At 45.6% G+C, this 13,640-nt stretch overlaps 1 protein-coding gene across 1 annotated transcript in view; it reads right to left on the bottom strand.

Moving 5' to 3' along the window:
* LOC135819555 (uncharacterized) overlaps positions 1–11,140 on the bottom strand; it is a 101,776-nt gene extending 90,636 nt beyond the window's left edge. Inside the window, exons 1-4 of the mRNA XM_065332784.1 lie at positions 10,781–11,140; positions 9,227–9,418; positions 6,554–6,727; positions 2,543–2,703 (exon numbers count right to left, since the gene is read on the bottom strand). Coding sequence (XP_065188856.1) covers positions 2,543–2,703; positions 6,554–6,727; positions 9,227–9,418; positions 10,781–10,850 — 597 coding nt within the window. The 5' untranslated portion in view covers positions 10,851–11,140. The remainder of the gene's footprint in view (positions 1–2,542; positions 2,704–6,553; positions 6,728–9,226; positions 9,419–10,780) is intronic.
* Between the last annotated feature and the right edge of the window lie 2,500 nt (positions 11,141–13,640).

The following is a 13,640-nucleotide window of genomic DNA, read 5'->3' as shown; positions in this document are numbered from 1 at the left end:
TTCATGAGAAACGCGAGGTATAGAGCCGTGGTATAATTATGAGGAGCACCTCACCTGCGAGTAGTGAAAATGTTATGTGCTGATGGTAGAATTTTGAAAGGTAGCACCTATTTTCATGCTTCCACTTGCTGAGTAGCTCCTACCCGTTGATGCTGAATAATGTACTTGATGAAACAAGGCTCGCATGATTTCTTCCCAACACTAACGGTACCAAAGGAGAGGTGGAATTCGACAATCACTGGCCGGTGATCCGAGCGCGTCACAAACCCACCATAATGACCTTCGGGTTTGTTATTAAGCAAATGCTTCTTTTCCTGATGATTACATAATCTATCTTGTTCCTCACCGGTTCTCTGTTTTGCACGGGTCGGTTCATCCGTGAACCAAGTAGCTCGGTGATGGAGGCGGTGTTTGAATAGGGTGTTGTACAGCCCTAGTTGGTGGTCTTCACAAAACTCAAGAAGCCGCTCTCCATTTGAATTTTATACTAAGTGCTTCGCCTGACTACCAAAGGGGCCCTGGGTCCTGGTTCTTGAGCTTGCAATTTTTGCATTTATATCACCCAACACCCAAACTTCATCTTGCTTGGGTACGTCTTTGACAATACTACTCAATAGTAAATAGATTTTGGTTGGAGGAAAGCAAATCAGCACACGAAGCACAGAAGCCATATGATTTTTTCGACGAGGCCTTTCATTCCATTACTCTTCAGGTCGAATACAATGGTGATTAACCCTTTGTGCGCTCAACAAGGTAGCAAGCAAGTCCTTATAACCGGCACTTTTGGCGGGCAGAGCATCAACAAAAATAGCACTTGAAAAATAGCGCTAGTGGCGCCAACAGCATATTTGGCGGTCAGAGCATAGACCAAATAGCACTTTAAAAGATAGCGCCAGCGGCGCCAACTACACAGTGAGACAATGAATATTACCAGTATCAGACAACAGTGGGGACCACGGTACTACAATGTCAAAACCGTGACAACTTTCGCACATACTTCTTTTGCACGCACAGTTCAGGCTTCAGCTTGGCAATGTACACTGCCTCCAGAACAGCAAGGTGAGATTTGTTGCACGCACGCGCTTGAATGGTGAAGTGAGAGTGGGTGCCCTGTTTGCAGACTGCACTTAGGCGGTCAATAGTAAATAGAAGTACAATAGTTCTCTGCCTCTGCGGAGTTTGACGTGGAACTCAGCAGAGTTGGCGCATAGCAGCATATCACTGTGATGGACCTGCTTTCCCGACGTGAGCAGAGCTTGATTCTGATTGACATAATCCAGTGTGTGCTCCAGCGCCGGGTGAGCCGGGTAATCCACCCGGTTGGGCGGCGCTTGGACCCGATTGAAAATATAGTACCGGGTCACATGTTACCCGGTTGGTACTTTACACTTTCGAACTTTGAAAGGATTGACTACATGGTTTGTACATGTATGTGTCAGATACTTCTTCTTCTTTCGTAATTTTCTAATTCTTGTCCTCTCTTTTCTAAATGCGGCTTATCCATTCGCCTTTATATCATTGGGCCTAGTTCCCGTTTATTGTCCGAATAAACCACCCAGTTAAAGCATGTGACTCGGCTGGTGAGACAGCGCCAGGTACATGTGTACCCGGCTCCGACCCGGTTGAAATGGTTGCGCCAGGTACACGTGTACCCGGCTGTCCTACAATCCTAGAGCAGACACTGGACACGACTCGTTCCGAGTGGCACTGATACGAAGCAACATTGTTTACAATTCTCTTATTTACCATAATTCCAACTCCAGCCCGAGACGACGCCCCCCCCCCCCCCCCCCTTGCGCGATACAGGGCATGGCCGTTGTCCAGAACATCAACTTCATTACCTTTCAGCCATGTCTCGGTAAGACCAAGCACGTCGAGACGATATCATTCAAAATTCTGAATAACATTCCTGCTCTGCACAAAGGTGCCGTTTGGCCTCGGCTCACAAAAACCGAAGCAGCTTTCCCTACTCCGTCTAGCTGTATTTTCATTTCCAGTCTCTTCTACCTGCGGGACAAGAAGGTTCGGGCCTTAGATTAAAATGATTTCTCGTTCATTTTATAGGGGGGGGCATGCAAATTCATATCAGCTCATTTAGGTATGAGAGACAAAGTTCAGTGGGTGAGTGGGGATGGTCTTCAACACTATGACAACAGATCGTCACGAACATTGCAAACCATTTTATTTAAAACCAAATGTTTGAAGGCGCCCACCAAAGGAGCAGATGTACAAGACCCGGGTTTGGGATATCTGAACAAGCAAGGGATATCCTATTGTCCAGCTGAGAACAATGCTACAGCTGTGCTTGGATAAATCCACTCTAGAATTATTTTTAGCGCCTCAATTGCATGGCCCATGACACCTGGAAGTGGAACAAATGTGGCTGGACATAAAAATGTGCCAACAAGCGATGTGATCAGAAGTGGTCAAGTGCACCAGTTTTGCACTAATTTTGTCGGATTTCAGTGAGTGTGACTGAGGGTGCAGCTCATTGTATGCAAGTATTTTGCTATTCCACAATCTCTATTAGACATGACGTTACCTTGACAAAATCTGCTTCCGCCATCGTGAGAATGGAGATGAGATCTGCACCCGATGTTGCCCGGCATTTCTGACGCGCGACACTGAATGTCAGTGACTCATTGCTGAGGAAGTAGCAGTTGCCAGCATACGAAATCCAGCTTGATGACGGACATACAGTCTCTGCAATTAGAGTCACAATATGCATGTGTACCGAGTCTGCTCTAGGATTTCACACCAACCCGGTACACGTGTACCTGGCACATTCATTTCTTGCAACCGGATCAGAGCCGGGTACGTACACGTGCGACTACAAACGGCTCCAGGTACCCTCAACCGGGTCGCTCACCGGGCAGACTCTAGCGCAGACACTGGGTCACCGTATACATTCCATACAAATACACTCAACTAGTAAATATTTAAAAAACAAAGCACAAGAATTGTATTAGAACTTCGTCGAAGGAGGTGCGATGTACTAGTGTGTACGTAATGAAGTATGCTGTTATTACGTTTCTGCACTGAATTCCCAACAATTGTTTGGGGGTTGGGGGTTCAATTGGATAAGAACTCAAAAGCGTTAGCCCACTTTTGACATGATCCCATATTCAACAAGGGAGTAGGGACGACTGCCAGTTTTACCAAGTGCCCTCTACCCCCCTGCATACTGGCAAGCGGCATTTTGCAGAATTTTTAAAGGGGGAGTTAAGGCAAAAATCAAAATTTCACCAGTTGTAGTCTTCGGGGTGCTGAGTCGAATGGTCGTGGTCCGAGGAAGCTGAGACGCTCCCTTCCTACTTTAATCCCAATCGAACTCGCGCACTTCCACCGAAACTGGGTGACTGCGCCCTACGAGATGGGGATTTGTATGCAAAATGTCACTAAAAGCGCCATTTCGTTCTTATAAAAGCACGGTTGACCGCGATTGGCCCATATGTTGTAGTCTTTTGGACGCTGAGTCGACTGGTTTTGGTCCGAAAAGGCTGCGATGCAGCGTACCTCCTTTATTCCCAATCGAATATGGTTGAACAGGTGGTCACGTGCTCCTGCGTACACCAGTCACCTCGTCACCTTGCTTGCAGGGTACAACTTACTAGCCTGTTTGACCTTTTTTGGGTGCACTCCTGTCACTCGAGTTGAACTCGAGTTGAACCTTGGTGTGAAAGGTGTCGCCTGCTGGCGTGATGACCAGGTGATTTGGGCACCCAGGAGCACGTGACCCCTTGTTCAACCATGTTGGATTGGGAATAAAGAAGGAACGCTACATCGCAGCCTTTTCGGACCAAAACCAGTCGACTCAGCGTCCAAAAGACTACAACATATGGGCCAATCGCGGTCATCCGTGCTTTAATAAGAACGAAATGGCGCTTTTAGTGACATTTTGCATACAAATCCCCATCTCGTAGGGCGTAGTCACCCAGTTTCGGTGGAAGTGCGCGAGTTCGATTGGGATTCAAGTAGGAAGGGAGCGTCTCAGCTTTCTCGGACCAAGACCATTCGACTCAGCACCCCGAAGACTACAACTGGTGAAATTTTGATTTTTGCCTTAACTTCCCCTTTAAGAGTTTTGCGTACTCGTTTTTTCAGGTCCACATTTTGACTGATGATTAAAACAAGCGGCAGTTTTTTTTTGCTTTTTCTTCAATCCAGGAGGACAGCCAGCTTCTCGCCTAGGTTCCTCGTCAGAATCCATGTTTACGACTAAACACTGTCACACCGTCATAATTTAAATCCCTACCATTTCCTGTCTACACAGCTTGCCCACTTCGTTGATCTGGCCAAAACTGACATTGAAAACGAAGAAAAATGTTCGATCGAAAGCAACTATCGGACCTGCGAGCTCGTGCGCCCTACAAGCTCTGTGAAAGGGCCCACTGCGGCGCGCAAGTCACACCAAAAGGGCGGCGGTCAGGGCAGTTTGCTCAGTGACCCATTCAGGACTGCACACACCCGTTGCGGCAGATTGGTACTGTAGTACATGCGCATGAACAGAGCACTGCATGCAGGCTACATGCACTCTGCGATCCGATTTTGAATTGATTGACCGTGGACATGTGGATGGGCGTCTCTGCATCATTTTTCAATGCTTTCGAAGACACCGTATGTTTTTCCTTTGCGGGATAATTCGATTGAAATCCGCACTGCGGACAATATTTCGTTTTTCCGTCAAAAATACAGACAAACACGGGCTGTTGACAAAACTAGACGACAGTCTGAATAAAATGACTTGCACAAAATGCAAGTGTACGCACAAGCATGTTCTAAGACCACAGGGATGTTTTGTATACAGCCAATTGTAAGATTTGTACAGAATATCAACCGTGGGGAACCAGCTAGAGTATCGATCTCGAACGGTTTTTTTGGTTTACAATATCGGTCAAACGGGTGTACCTTTAGCTAACGAACGGGTAATTTTCTTAAAATTAACGGGCGGCTTAACTTTAGCAGCCATGTATATTATTTGTACTTCGAAGTAAATTCCTCACATGAATCATGATTTAAATTTATCTATTCTACGGGTGCTTTTTGGTATCACATCAATTCCCAAATCGACTTGTGTCTCATAATAATCCTTGAAGATTATTATGATCCTTGAAGATTATTATGGTACTAAAGTTCCAAATGAATGTCATTTGTACATTTGTCCTTGCACATGGCTTCACAGGCAGTTACAATGACTTGAAAGGGTGAACGCATTCAGGTCCTCCTAGCGCTATTTTGATACACATGCACAAATCAACTGCAAATTAACTATCGAAGCCATGTCGAGTAGTTTAGCAAAGTATTAGTTCCTTGATCTCGCAGAATCCGATATGCTCGCAGCGATGTTTGCAGAGAACAGGTACTCAACGCATTCAGAAGATATTAGCATCCATGCGTTACGTTGTTGATGTACTGCCGGCCAGCTACCTGCTAGTGCTAGCCGGTCGATGAAATTGTGAAGCGAATCTTCACAAAATATTATTGCGATATTTCGAACTATCTTTCAACTAAACCAAGCTCGTCGAATGAATGAACAAACAACAACCAAGATTATCATAGCTACCACCTACGGACATCACTGTGTGGCACTCAGCCCGGTGACACGAGTTAATCTTCAAGTGCTGGGGCAGGTTTGATGTCGGAGATCGAGAACCATTGCAACTTTCTAGCAAATCAGCTGGCGCCTCAAACGCGTTTCATCTTGCTTTTTTGTTGCTCACATCACAATCAAAAACCTCCAGTTGGAGTATTATGACTGGCACTAGAATGGAGAGAACGACTGCATTTCAGCCTGCTCTTGTCTGACAAAGTCGAAACGGGAATGCCATACTTGCCAACCCCTGGCAAACAGTTTCCTTGACACTGATGACGGTTTTCCTTGATTTTGCCCATTATTCCTTGATCTGCAATTTTTACATCATAATTGTGCAAAGTATTGTATATGACATCATAGTGACGTCGCCATGACCACAAAAAATACGCAAATAGTACAACATGTACGACAAAAAGTACTTTTTATGCGCTAACTCAAAAGTTCTCGCTCGCTACACCTTCGTTTTAGGCACAGCACTGCGAGCGAGCGTCTAGAACACTGAAAATCAACAAACAAAGGTGTTGACGGACATTTTCGAAAATCCGGTAGATGTTATAACTTTTCCGGTATACCGGGATGAAAGCGAGTTTTCCTTGATTCCCGGAAATTCCGGTAGGGTTGGCAAGTATGGAATGCGATAGAGAAAGGGTATGTCCCCGGTTCTGAAGTACTCATTCTGTCTCAGCTAAAGCGCGTTGCAGAGGTGCGAAATCCAACAGTACACTGCACAGACTACAGTGCAGACAAGCAGCGTAGAGTTGTAGATAATTGACTCCCGCCTGGAATGCGCGGTCCCAACGCTGTTGTTCAGTACTGACTGTATCATCGAAATCAAAACGGGTACCCCTTTACTAACGGTACCTGAGATTAACGGGCGGGTACCTCGTTATCCGGTACACCCATCTGACCCCTAGTTTACAGCCTTCGATAATGACAACAACGACACTGTTGAATGCTTACTTTTGCAGGTTGGTGTGGTGCCACTCCATGTCTGGTTTGCTCTGCAACGCCGCTCTACAGCTCCGATAAGTGTATACCCTGTATAACACGTGTACGTGATGGTGCTGTTGAACTGGAATTCGCCGGTATATGAGCCATCCGTCAATGTGCCAGATGGTTTGCCGCAGAACAGAACTATAATAATGCAAGGCACAATAAAAAAAGAAAAGAAATCATCATCGCCATTCCCCGAGGGATCGGCAGATGCAGCACCGGAGTGTAGGGTAAAGGGATACGTCTCACCACCACTGGCAGCAGGGCCGAAAAAACCCATTAGCTGCATCCAATGTACCCCTTGCACCTGGCCCTAAGTTCCCAGTTGACTATCGGTAGCAGCATGGCTGAAAACAAATCTCAGGCAGGACTTGAACCAGGTACCAGTACTTTTCGTACCTCAGTCATGGTCTCAAATCAACCCACTTCGCAAGACAGAGAGAAAGTGTCATGGAGTTTAGTACTTTACCCAGTTCCCCTCCCGTATTTTTTTATCGCAGAATAATCGTAAAGAATACTATTCATGTCAGGAACGCTCCTTCTAACTCAAATCGTACATATACCCTCATGCCGCCGGGTGTGTGTTCACCAGTATTATAATAGTTAATCGAAACGTTACAATTCATTAAATTGAGATGTGACTTCGGCAGTAAATGTACGAACAAGCGGCTGCTCTAAACGTAACCGTCGTTGGAGTTCGCGCTTTCTGCCGACTGACTGACAGCTTTACTCAGCAGAGAGTGGTGCTTCCTTGCAGATAACTGAGGTTGGTGGAGTCGAACACGAAGGTTCGATGGACTTCTGGTATTCTCCAGACGGCAGTCGTGAGTGATAGTCAGACGGCAGGATTCGCGAGCTCCAACGTGTGGAGCAGCCACCTTCTGCAAGAAACACACCTACATGTACATGTTGTCCCAGAAAAGTAAGGCGCAGGAGTAAAAAAATACGACTAGAAACGCACACGGCGTGGCCTGACCTACCGTTGGTATCTCGCGACCAAGGACCGCTCTAAGGCCTACTCTTTCTTCTTTGTCAGACACCAAAGTCAAGGGACCAGTAAAAAGAGTTTCGCAGTTCAAGTAACTAGTTAGTTTATCTGCTCAGGCCGCCGCCTATTCATCACGGCCATCAACCAAGAAACTTCGGAAATGATTTCCGACGATTTTTTGGCCGATGCTCCTCCATACACACTGACTCGACCTCCGGCATGAAAACCGACTGTGTCGGATGAGCCGCACTAGCTGTTCACTCGCAACGGCGAGCGCTTGCATAATTTTGTCATGATTGAAGTACAGTCGTGGCCGCGTGTCAGCCCCGCGTTTCCATAAAAAAAAATTATGAAGTTCGTTATTCCAACGTGGAACACACGCTGCGTGCCGAACTATAATACAATCATGTACTTGACTGACTCACGACTGCCATTCGGAGTATACAGGGAGCACGTCGCACCTTCCACTCAGCAAACTTACAAGAAAGCACCAATCAATACACAGTGTTTCGGGGAATTCACCCCTCATCAGTTGAGCTTCAGTAGGCTGAGGAAGATTATGCGTGAAAAGCACCACTTATACTAGTGCTCTCCATGATCCAGGCCTACCCATCACCAGGGATACAAACTTGCAGAGACGCTCCGTTTCCAGCGAGGCAAACACCTCGTGATGCCCCAGGTACCGGTAGCAGCCTTAGTCAAAATCGCTCATGGAGGTGTGCTAAAACGTCTAAGTTCGTTTCCATTTCAATTATTACAATCATGCATGTTCTCAGACACTGATCCCAGGGCTGCAGGAGTTCCTGGTTCTCACTGTCCAGGAGGGATCGTGACTGAGTCACCCTGCTATCTGGTGTTCACGAGGTGTTTGCCGCGCTGGTAACCATGGTAACGGGGCGTCTCTGTAAGTTTGTAAAGTATGAATTGATTATGGTAAAAAAAAAAAGGGAAGGGCAAACTGTCCACCAACATAACCAGAATCTGATGATGATTATTGAGTCAGCGAGGGCGACAAAATGGCACAAATATGAAAATGAAGTACTGAGACATTCAAAGTTATTTCAAGGTTATGTTGGTGGACTGTTAGTCATAATTCGAAACATTTTTGTCCTTTACAAGAAACTAACTCTCCTCCTCCATGCGCTCTAAAGCCGACCATTGCTACCCTCGGTAGCCATTACTCACACCAATATCTTCAAACAACGAAGGCGTCACGGGTAAAACATTTCCTTCTGACAGCTATTTCGCCTATCGAAGGCTCGTCAGAGAAGGTGATACTGATATTGTAATTGACATCGCACACTGATTTTATACGGTGTGATTATTATACCATGTCAATTACAATATCAGTATCACCTTCTCTGACGAGCCTTCGATAGGCGAAACAGCTGTCAGAAGGAAATGTTTTACCCGTGACCCCATCGTTGTTTGAAGTTATTGGTGTGAGTAATGGCTACGGAGGGTAGCAATGGTCGGCTTTAGAGCGCATGGAGGAGGAGAGTTAGTTTCTTGTATCATTCAACCGCCGAAAGGTACCGTTCAACAGTTTATTGATATTTTGTCCTTTCCCTTTTTTACTATAATAAAATTGGCTCATCATCCGAGTTCAGCTATATTTTAAAAATAATTGAACGCTAGTTGAGCGCTCTTACTTGTGCAAGTCGGGAAGGCGACCGGGGACCATTTGCCGTTGGTCTGACAGTTGAAGGTAGTGAAACCGACCGACTTGAAGCCTGGTATGCACTGTACCTTCATAATAGATCCAACGGAGAACAATGAGCCGGAAACATCCGGCTGGATGTCCCCGTAGGAGAACTTATTGAGCTTCGGCGCTGGACATTGGCCTAATAACGAGATAGGTATACAAGCACAAACAGGCTACAGATACTGAATTTATTTCATTTCATCGATTACCCATGAGTTTGTGGGCAACATGTTCTGCTTTCTGCAAACCCGACGCATCGTAGCTCATGTGGTTCATCTCGGTACAGAAGCTCCGAACGTGTCGCGATGTTTTAATGTCAACACACATTATTCAGGCAATTGTCTTTATTGCTTCCATTGGGATTGCGTCCCTCTCACTTTATGCTCTCGAATGTCGACACATGAAGGGCGATGAACCCGCCAAAATGGTCTATGTATTGATCGCTGGAGACCCGAGGAAGGGAACCAGTAACATAAACAATACTTCGAAGTACATATACATCAGAGGCTGATAGGCCACGGCTCTCGCGGGCAAAATCCTAAGGCTAGGAAATATAGAAGAACCCAAATTGGGTAGCGTCACTGCAAACAGTGTTTACTTGGCATTATTCAGTGAACTTTTAAGGCACAAGGGCATTATCCATCTTCTGGTTTAACTTACTTGGAAATTGCACTCTGACTGAACTCTATGCTTCCATTTAAATCAGCGCCTTGATCAGAGGGTGGTGGCGTTCCTAAGGATGATGAAATCTCGGCCTCCAGCCAACCGTAAATATTCAAATCAGGGAACTTTCCCATGGACTGATACGAGCTAATAAAACGTTTTCAGCGAGATTTCCCACACAGATTGTTCATTGTTGTATTGTTTAACAAGTAGTGCCACAAGAGCTGAAGCAGCTTTTAACTGTTTAATCATCTTGTTTCAAGTCGCAGTGATCTCTTGTTTATAATGCTCCACGTACCCAAGCATGAGCAAAAACGCGATCTTTGGAACTATGAACAACCGTCATATATCGTGAGGGCATGTGTTAGATCCCTGAGCCCAGTTGCCAATGCATTTCAGTGGGCTTGGTGCTTTTCTTATGCACAGAGCCAGGGTTAAGTCATTTCAACGTTAAGCATTTGTGTAGGTTTTCTAGGTCCTCATACCGGTCCCACTATTAATGTAGTTGATCGTCCCGGTATCTCTCCATCTCGTTGTGTGAGCAGTATCACTGTCTTGCCAAGCAAACTTGCTTCGTTCTTCTGCTTGTCAATGACGGAAAAGTGGATTACAGATGCTCACACGTGCTCCTGCAGTGCGCTGATGCTTTGGCCATAACACACTGAATTAACAAAGTCCAATCCGGTAGTTCTACGGGCACTGGAGATGGCATGCACATTTCAGCTTGACAATGCCGCTCGTTACCAGATTTCACACCGGGACTTTACTACTGTCTCGAATACGATCATACGCTACAGGAAATCTGCGAAGAGTCGGTAAAAAAGGGCCTCTCTCTTACCTGATACCTGGGCTGTGAAGGTGAGAAGTATGGCTGAAGAAAGGCACGAAACGGCCCACAGCGTCGCCATCGCAACAGATCGGTGTTTGCTCTCCCCAATGGATGCTCCCTTTCTCTTCTGGCTTTACTCCGGGGCGTGTTCCAGCGTGCACAGCACGGTTTGTACCATTATTCCACGGGTCGTGCCCTGAGAATAAATCGTGCCGAGCTAAATGAGCTTGCACATATTACTGGACTACGCTTATCCGTCCTGGGCTAGGCTGGCCTCCAAACTACGCTCGTGCATAGTGCATCAGCCGCCTGGTGTCTTGATAATCTCCGGAGTCTGGTGTATGAAGTAAAGCGGGATACGAAGCAATGACTGGCCTAGACAAACACATGTTTGAACTGATACTCCGTATCAGCTCCGCGCTCACACCAGGTCGTAAAGTTCCTCTCGGTATAAGTGAAATGAACACTTGCAATCTGACACTGACAGGCGCACTAGATGTCGTTACTCTGGAAAATACGGATGTTGACAGTAGTACTGAGCTGCTCAACCACAGCCAACTGTCAAGAGACTCGTGTCAGTTATTTTCGCAGATGAACCAGTACAATGCAATGACAGAGCGAAGCTAGCAAGCGTGTCTGCCGTTATCTTCAGTACAGGTCGATAATGTCTCCCAACATTCCATGTCTGTTCTTCAGCAAATATCAACCAGCGGCTGTTTTGTTCTGTATTTGTCAAATTCAAACTTTTACCTAAAGTGCGCGGGCTTTTAATACATGACTATATCCAAACGTGCAATATATTCTTGTAGGACCTGTCGCAATCCAACGCAACTCAGAAAATGCTCTGTGGTCACTGCCTAATATATTGGGCACAATCAAAGCGACTAATGCTATTTCCATGACTATATAAATGTCCATGTGGGTCTCTGCATCCTGGTGGCATTGCTGGACACTGAACGACGGTACTGACGTTCTACAACTAACTGGCTATCAACTCTAGCACATCTTGGATGCGCACTTCAACAACCTTCCAACTACTTGGAAGGTTCTAAGTTATTATGACAACATAGGAGGGGGAGGTGAGCGCAACCAAGACGAGCACGAGCTGAAAGTCTCAGCTGTGAAAGAAGTTGGTGGATATACATGCATGTCGTTGACGACAATGACAAGACCGTTGGACAATGCAGTCAAACCATGATTCAAGGACGCAAAGCAACAAATTCCACAACTTGGGGGCCCAATGATGGGAAGATCAGTTAAAGGGGAAGCCATGAGAGCAAGAATCATGAAAAACCGAACGCCTCCGTAAAACGGTATCGCATCAACTGATTGTTTAGTAGCTGGTTGTGTTAGTGGGCATTCTACTTAGGTATTAGTGTGACTTGCAGTTCCTTGGTCCTTTTCTTTTCTATAAATGAATGTGAGAAGAAGGCGTTCTTGATCAAACCCTTTGCTACTTGGTTGTTGGACATGAAAGCAAGTTTATATTTGTTCATAGCTATTCTACGGTTAATATGTCCACGTTGCCTATAATTATTTTGAAGTATTACTTCGGAAGTAAATGACACCAAGTTGTTGTATAATAACTGCTCCTTCGCAGACTTTCACTTCGTACCGTATCCTGGTGATGTCAATTTTGTCTAAACGTCGTGAACTAAGTTGTGAATTTGAAGTGTCCAGGAAAAGAGCATGTGTGATCACTATTCCTCTTTGAGTTAACAACGATTTAAAGCGGAAGTAAATTTATGTTGTATCGAGGGCGCCCTATATATGTACGAATCAGTGCTGATCACATTCTTATTTATACAAAGAGGAAGACCAAGGAACTACAAGTACAAGTTACGCTATAATGTCCACTAACACCACCAGCTACTAAACAATCAGCTCATGCGATAACATTGCACGACACTGACCGACGGTACTGACGTTCTACACCTAACTGGCTAACAGCTCTAGCACATCTTAGATGCGCACTCCAACAGCCTTCCAACTTGGAAGGTTCTAAGTTATAGAAATAACATAAGGAGAGGAAGGTGAGCGCAACCAAGATAAGCACGAGCTGAAATCTCAACTGTGAAGGACGTTGGCGGATGTTCATGCATGTCGATGACGATACTCGCAAGACCATTGGACAATACATTGGCATTGGACAATACGGTCAAACCACGATTCAGGAACGCAAAACCACATTCCACACAACTTGTGTGGCTCAAAATATGCGAAGATCAATAAAAGGGTTGGAAGGCTGTTGGAGTGCGCATCCATGATGTGATAGAGCTGTTAGCCAGTTAGTTGTAGAATGTCAGTACCGTCGGCCAGTGTCGTGCAATGTTATCGCATGAGCTGATTGTTTAGTAACTGGTGGTGTTAGTGGACAGTATAGCGTAAATTGTAGTTCCTTGGTCTTTCTCTTTTATATCAATAAAACCTTGGCTCTCCATCTGAGTACATTCTTATTTCCAAGTTATTTTACAAGATAAGTCTCAGCCTTACAAGATTACTTTCTTGATAGCCCAGAAATTATTTATTACCGAGAGAGGACCTGAGACGGGTCGAGAGAGACCAGGTGTGTATTTACCACCAGACGCAGCAACCATAGGTACAGCTGCTGTGGAGTCTTCAACTTACACTTCATTCTAGAGAGAGGACCTGTCAAGGACCAGTTCTCATGAAATCACAGTGCATTACTTATCACGAACTCATGTACTTCAAATATTCTGTCATCCAGGGGATTTCGTGGCCGTGAGTAGCGCAAACACTGCTTACATTGTACAAAGTACATGTCAAGAACTAGCTCTAGTGATTTGGGTACGGTTGTCATCGGTCTGCATTCTCACTCACGCAGTCTGGTGTTGGCAGCGCTCAGCCC

The sequence above is a fragment of the Sycon ciliatum genome, chromosome 6 (assembly GCF_964019385.1).
Source record: "Sycon ciliatum chromosome 6, ocSycCili1.1, whole genome shotgun sequence".
Classification (NCBI taxonomy): Eukaryota; Metazoa; Porifera; class Calcarea; order Leucosolenida; family Sycettidae; genus Sycon; species Sycon ciliatum.
The sequence above is the reverse complement of the archived record's forward strand: the minus strand, read 5'-3'. Positions and strand labels throughout refer to the sequence as shown.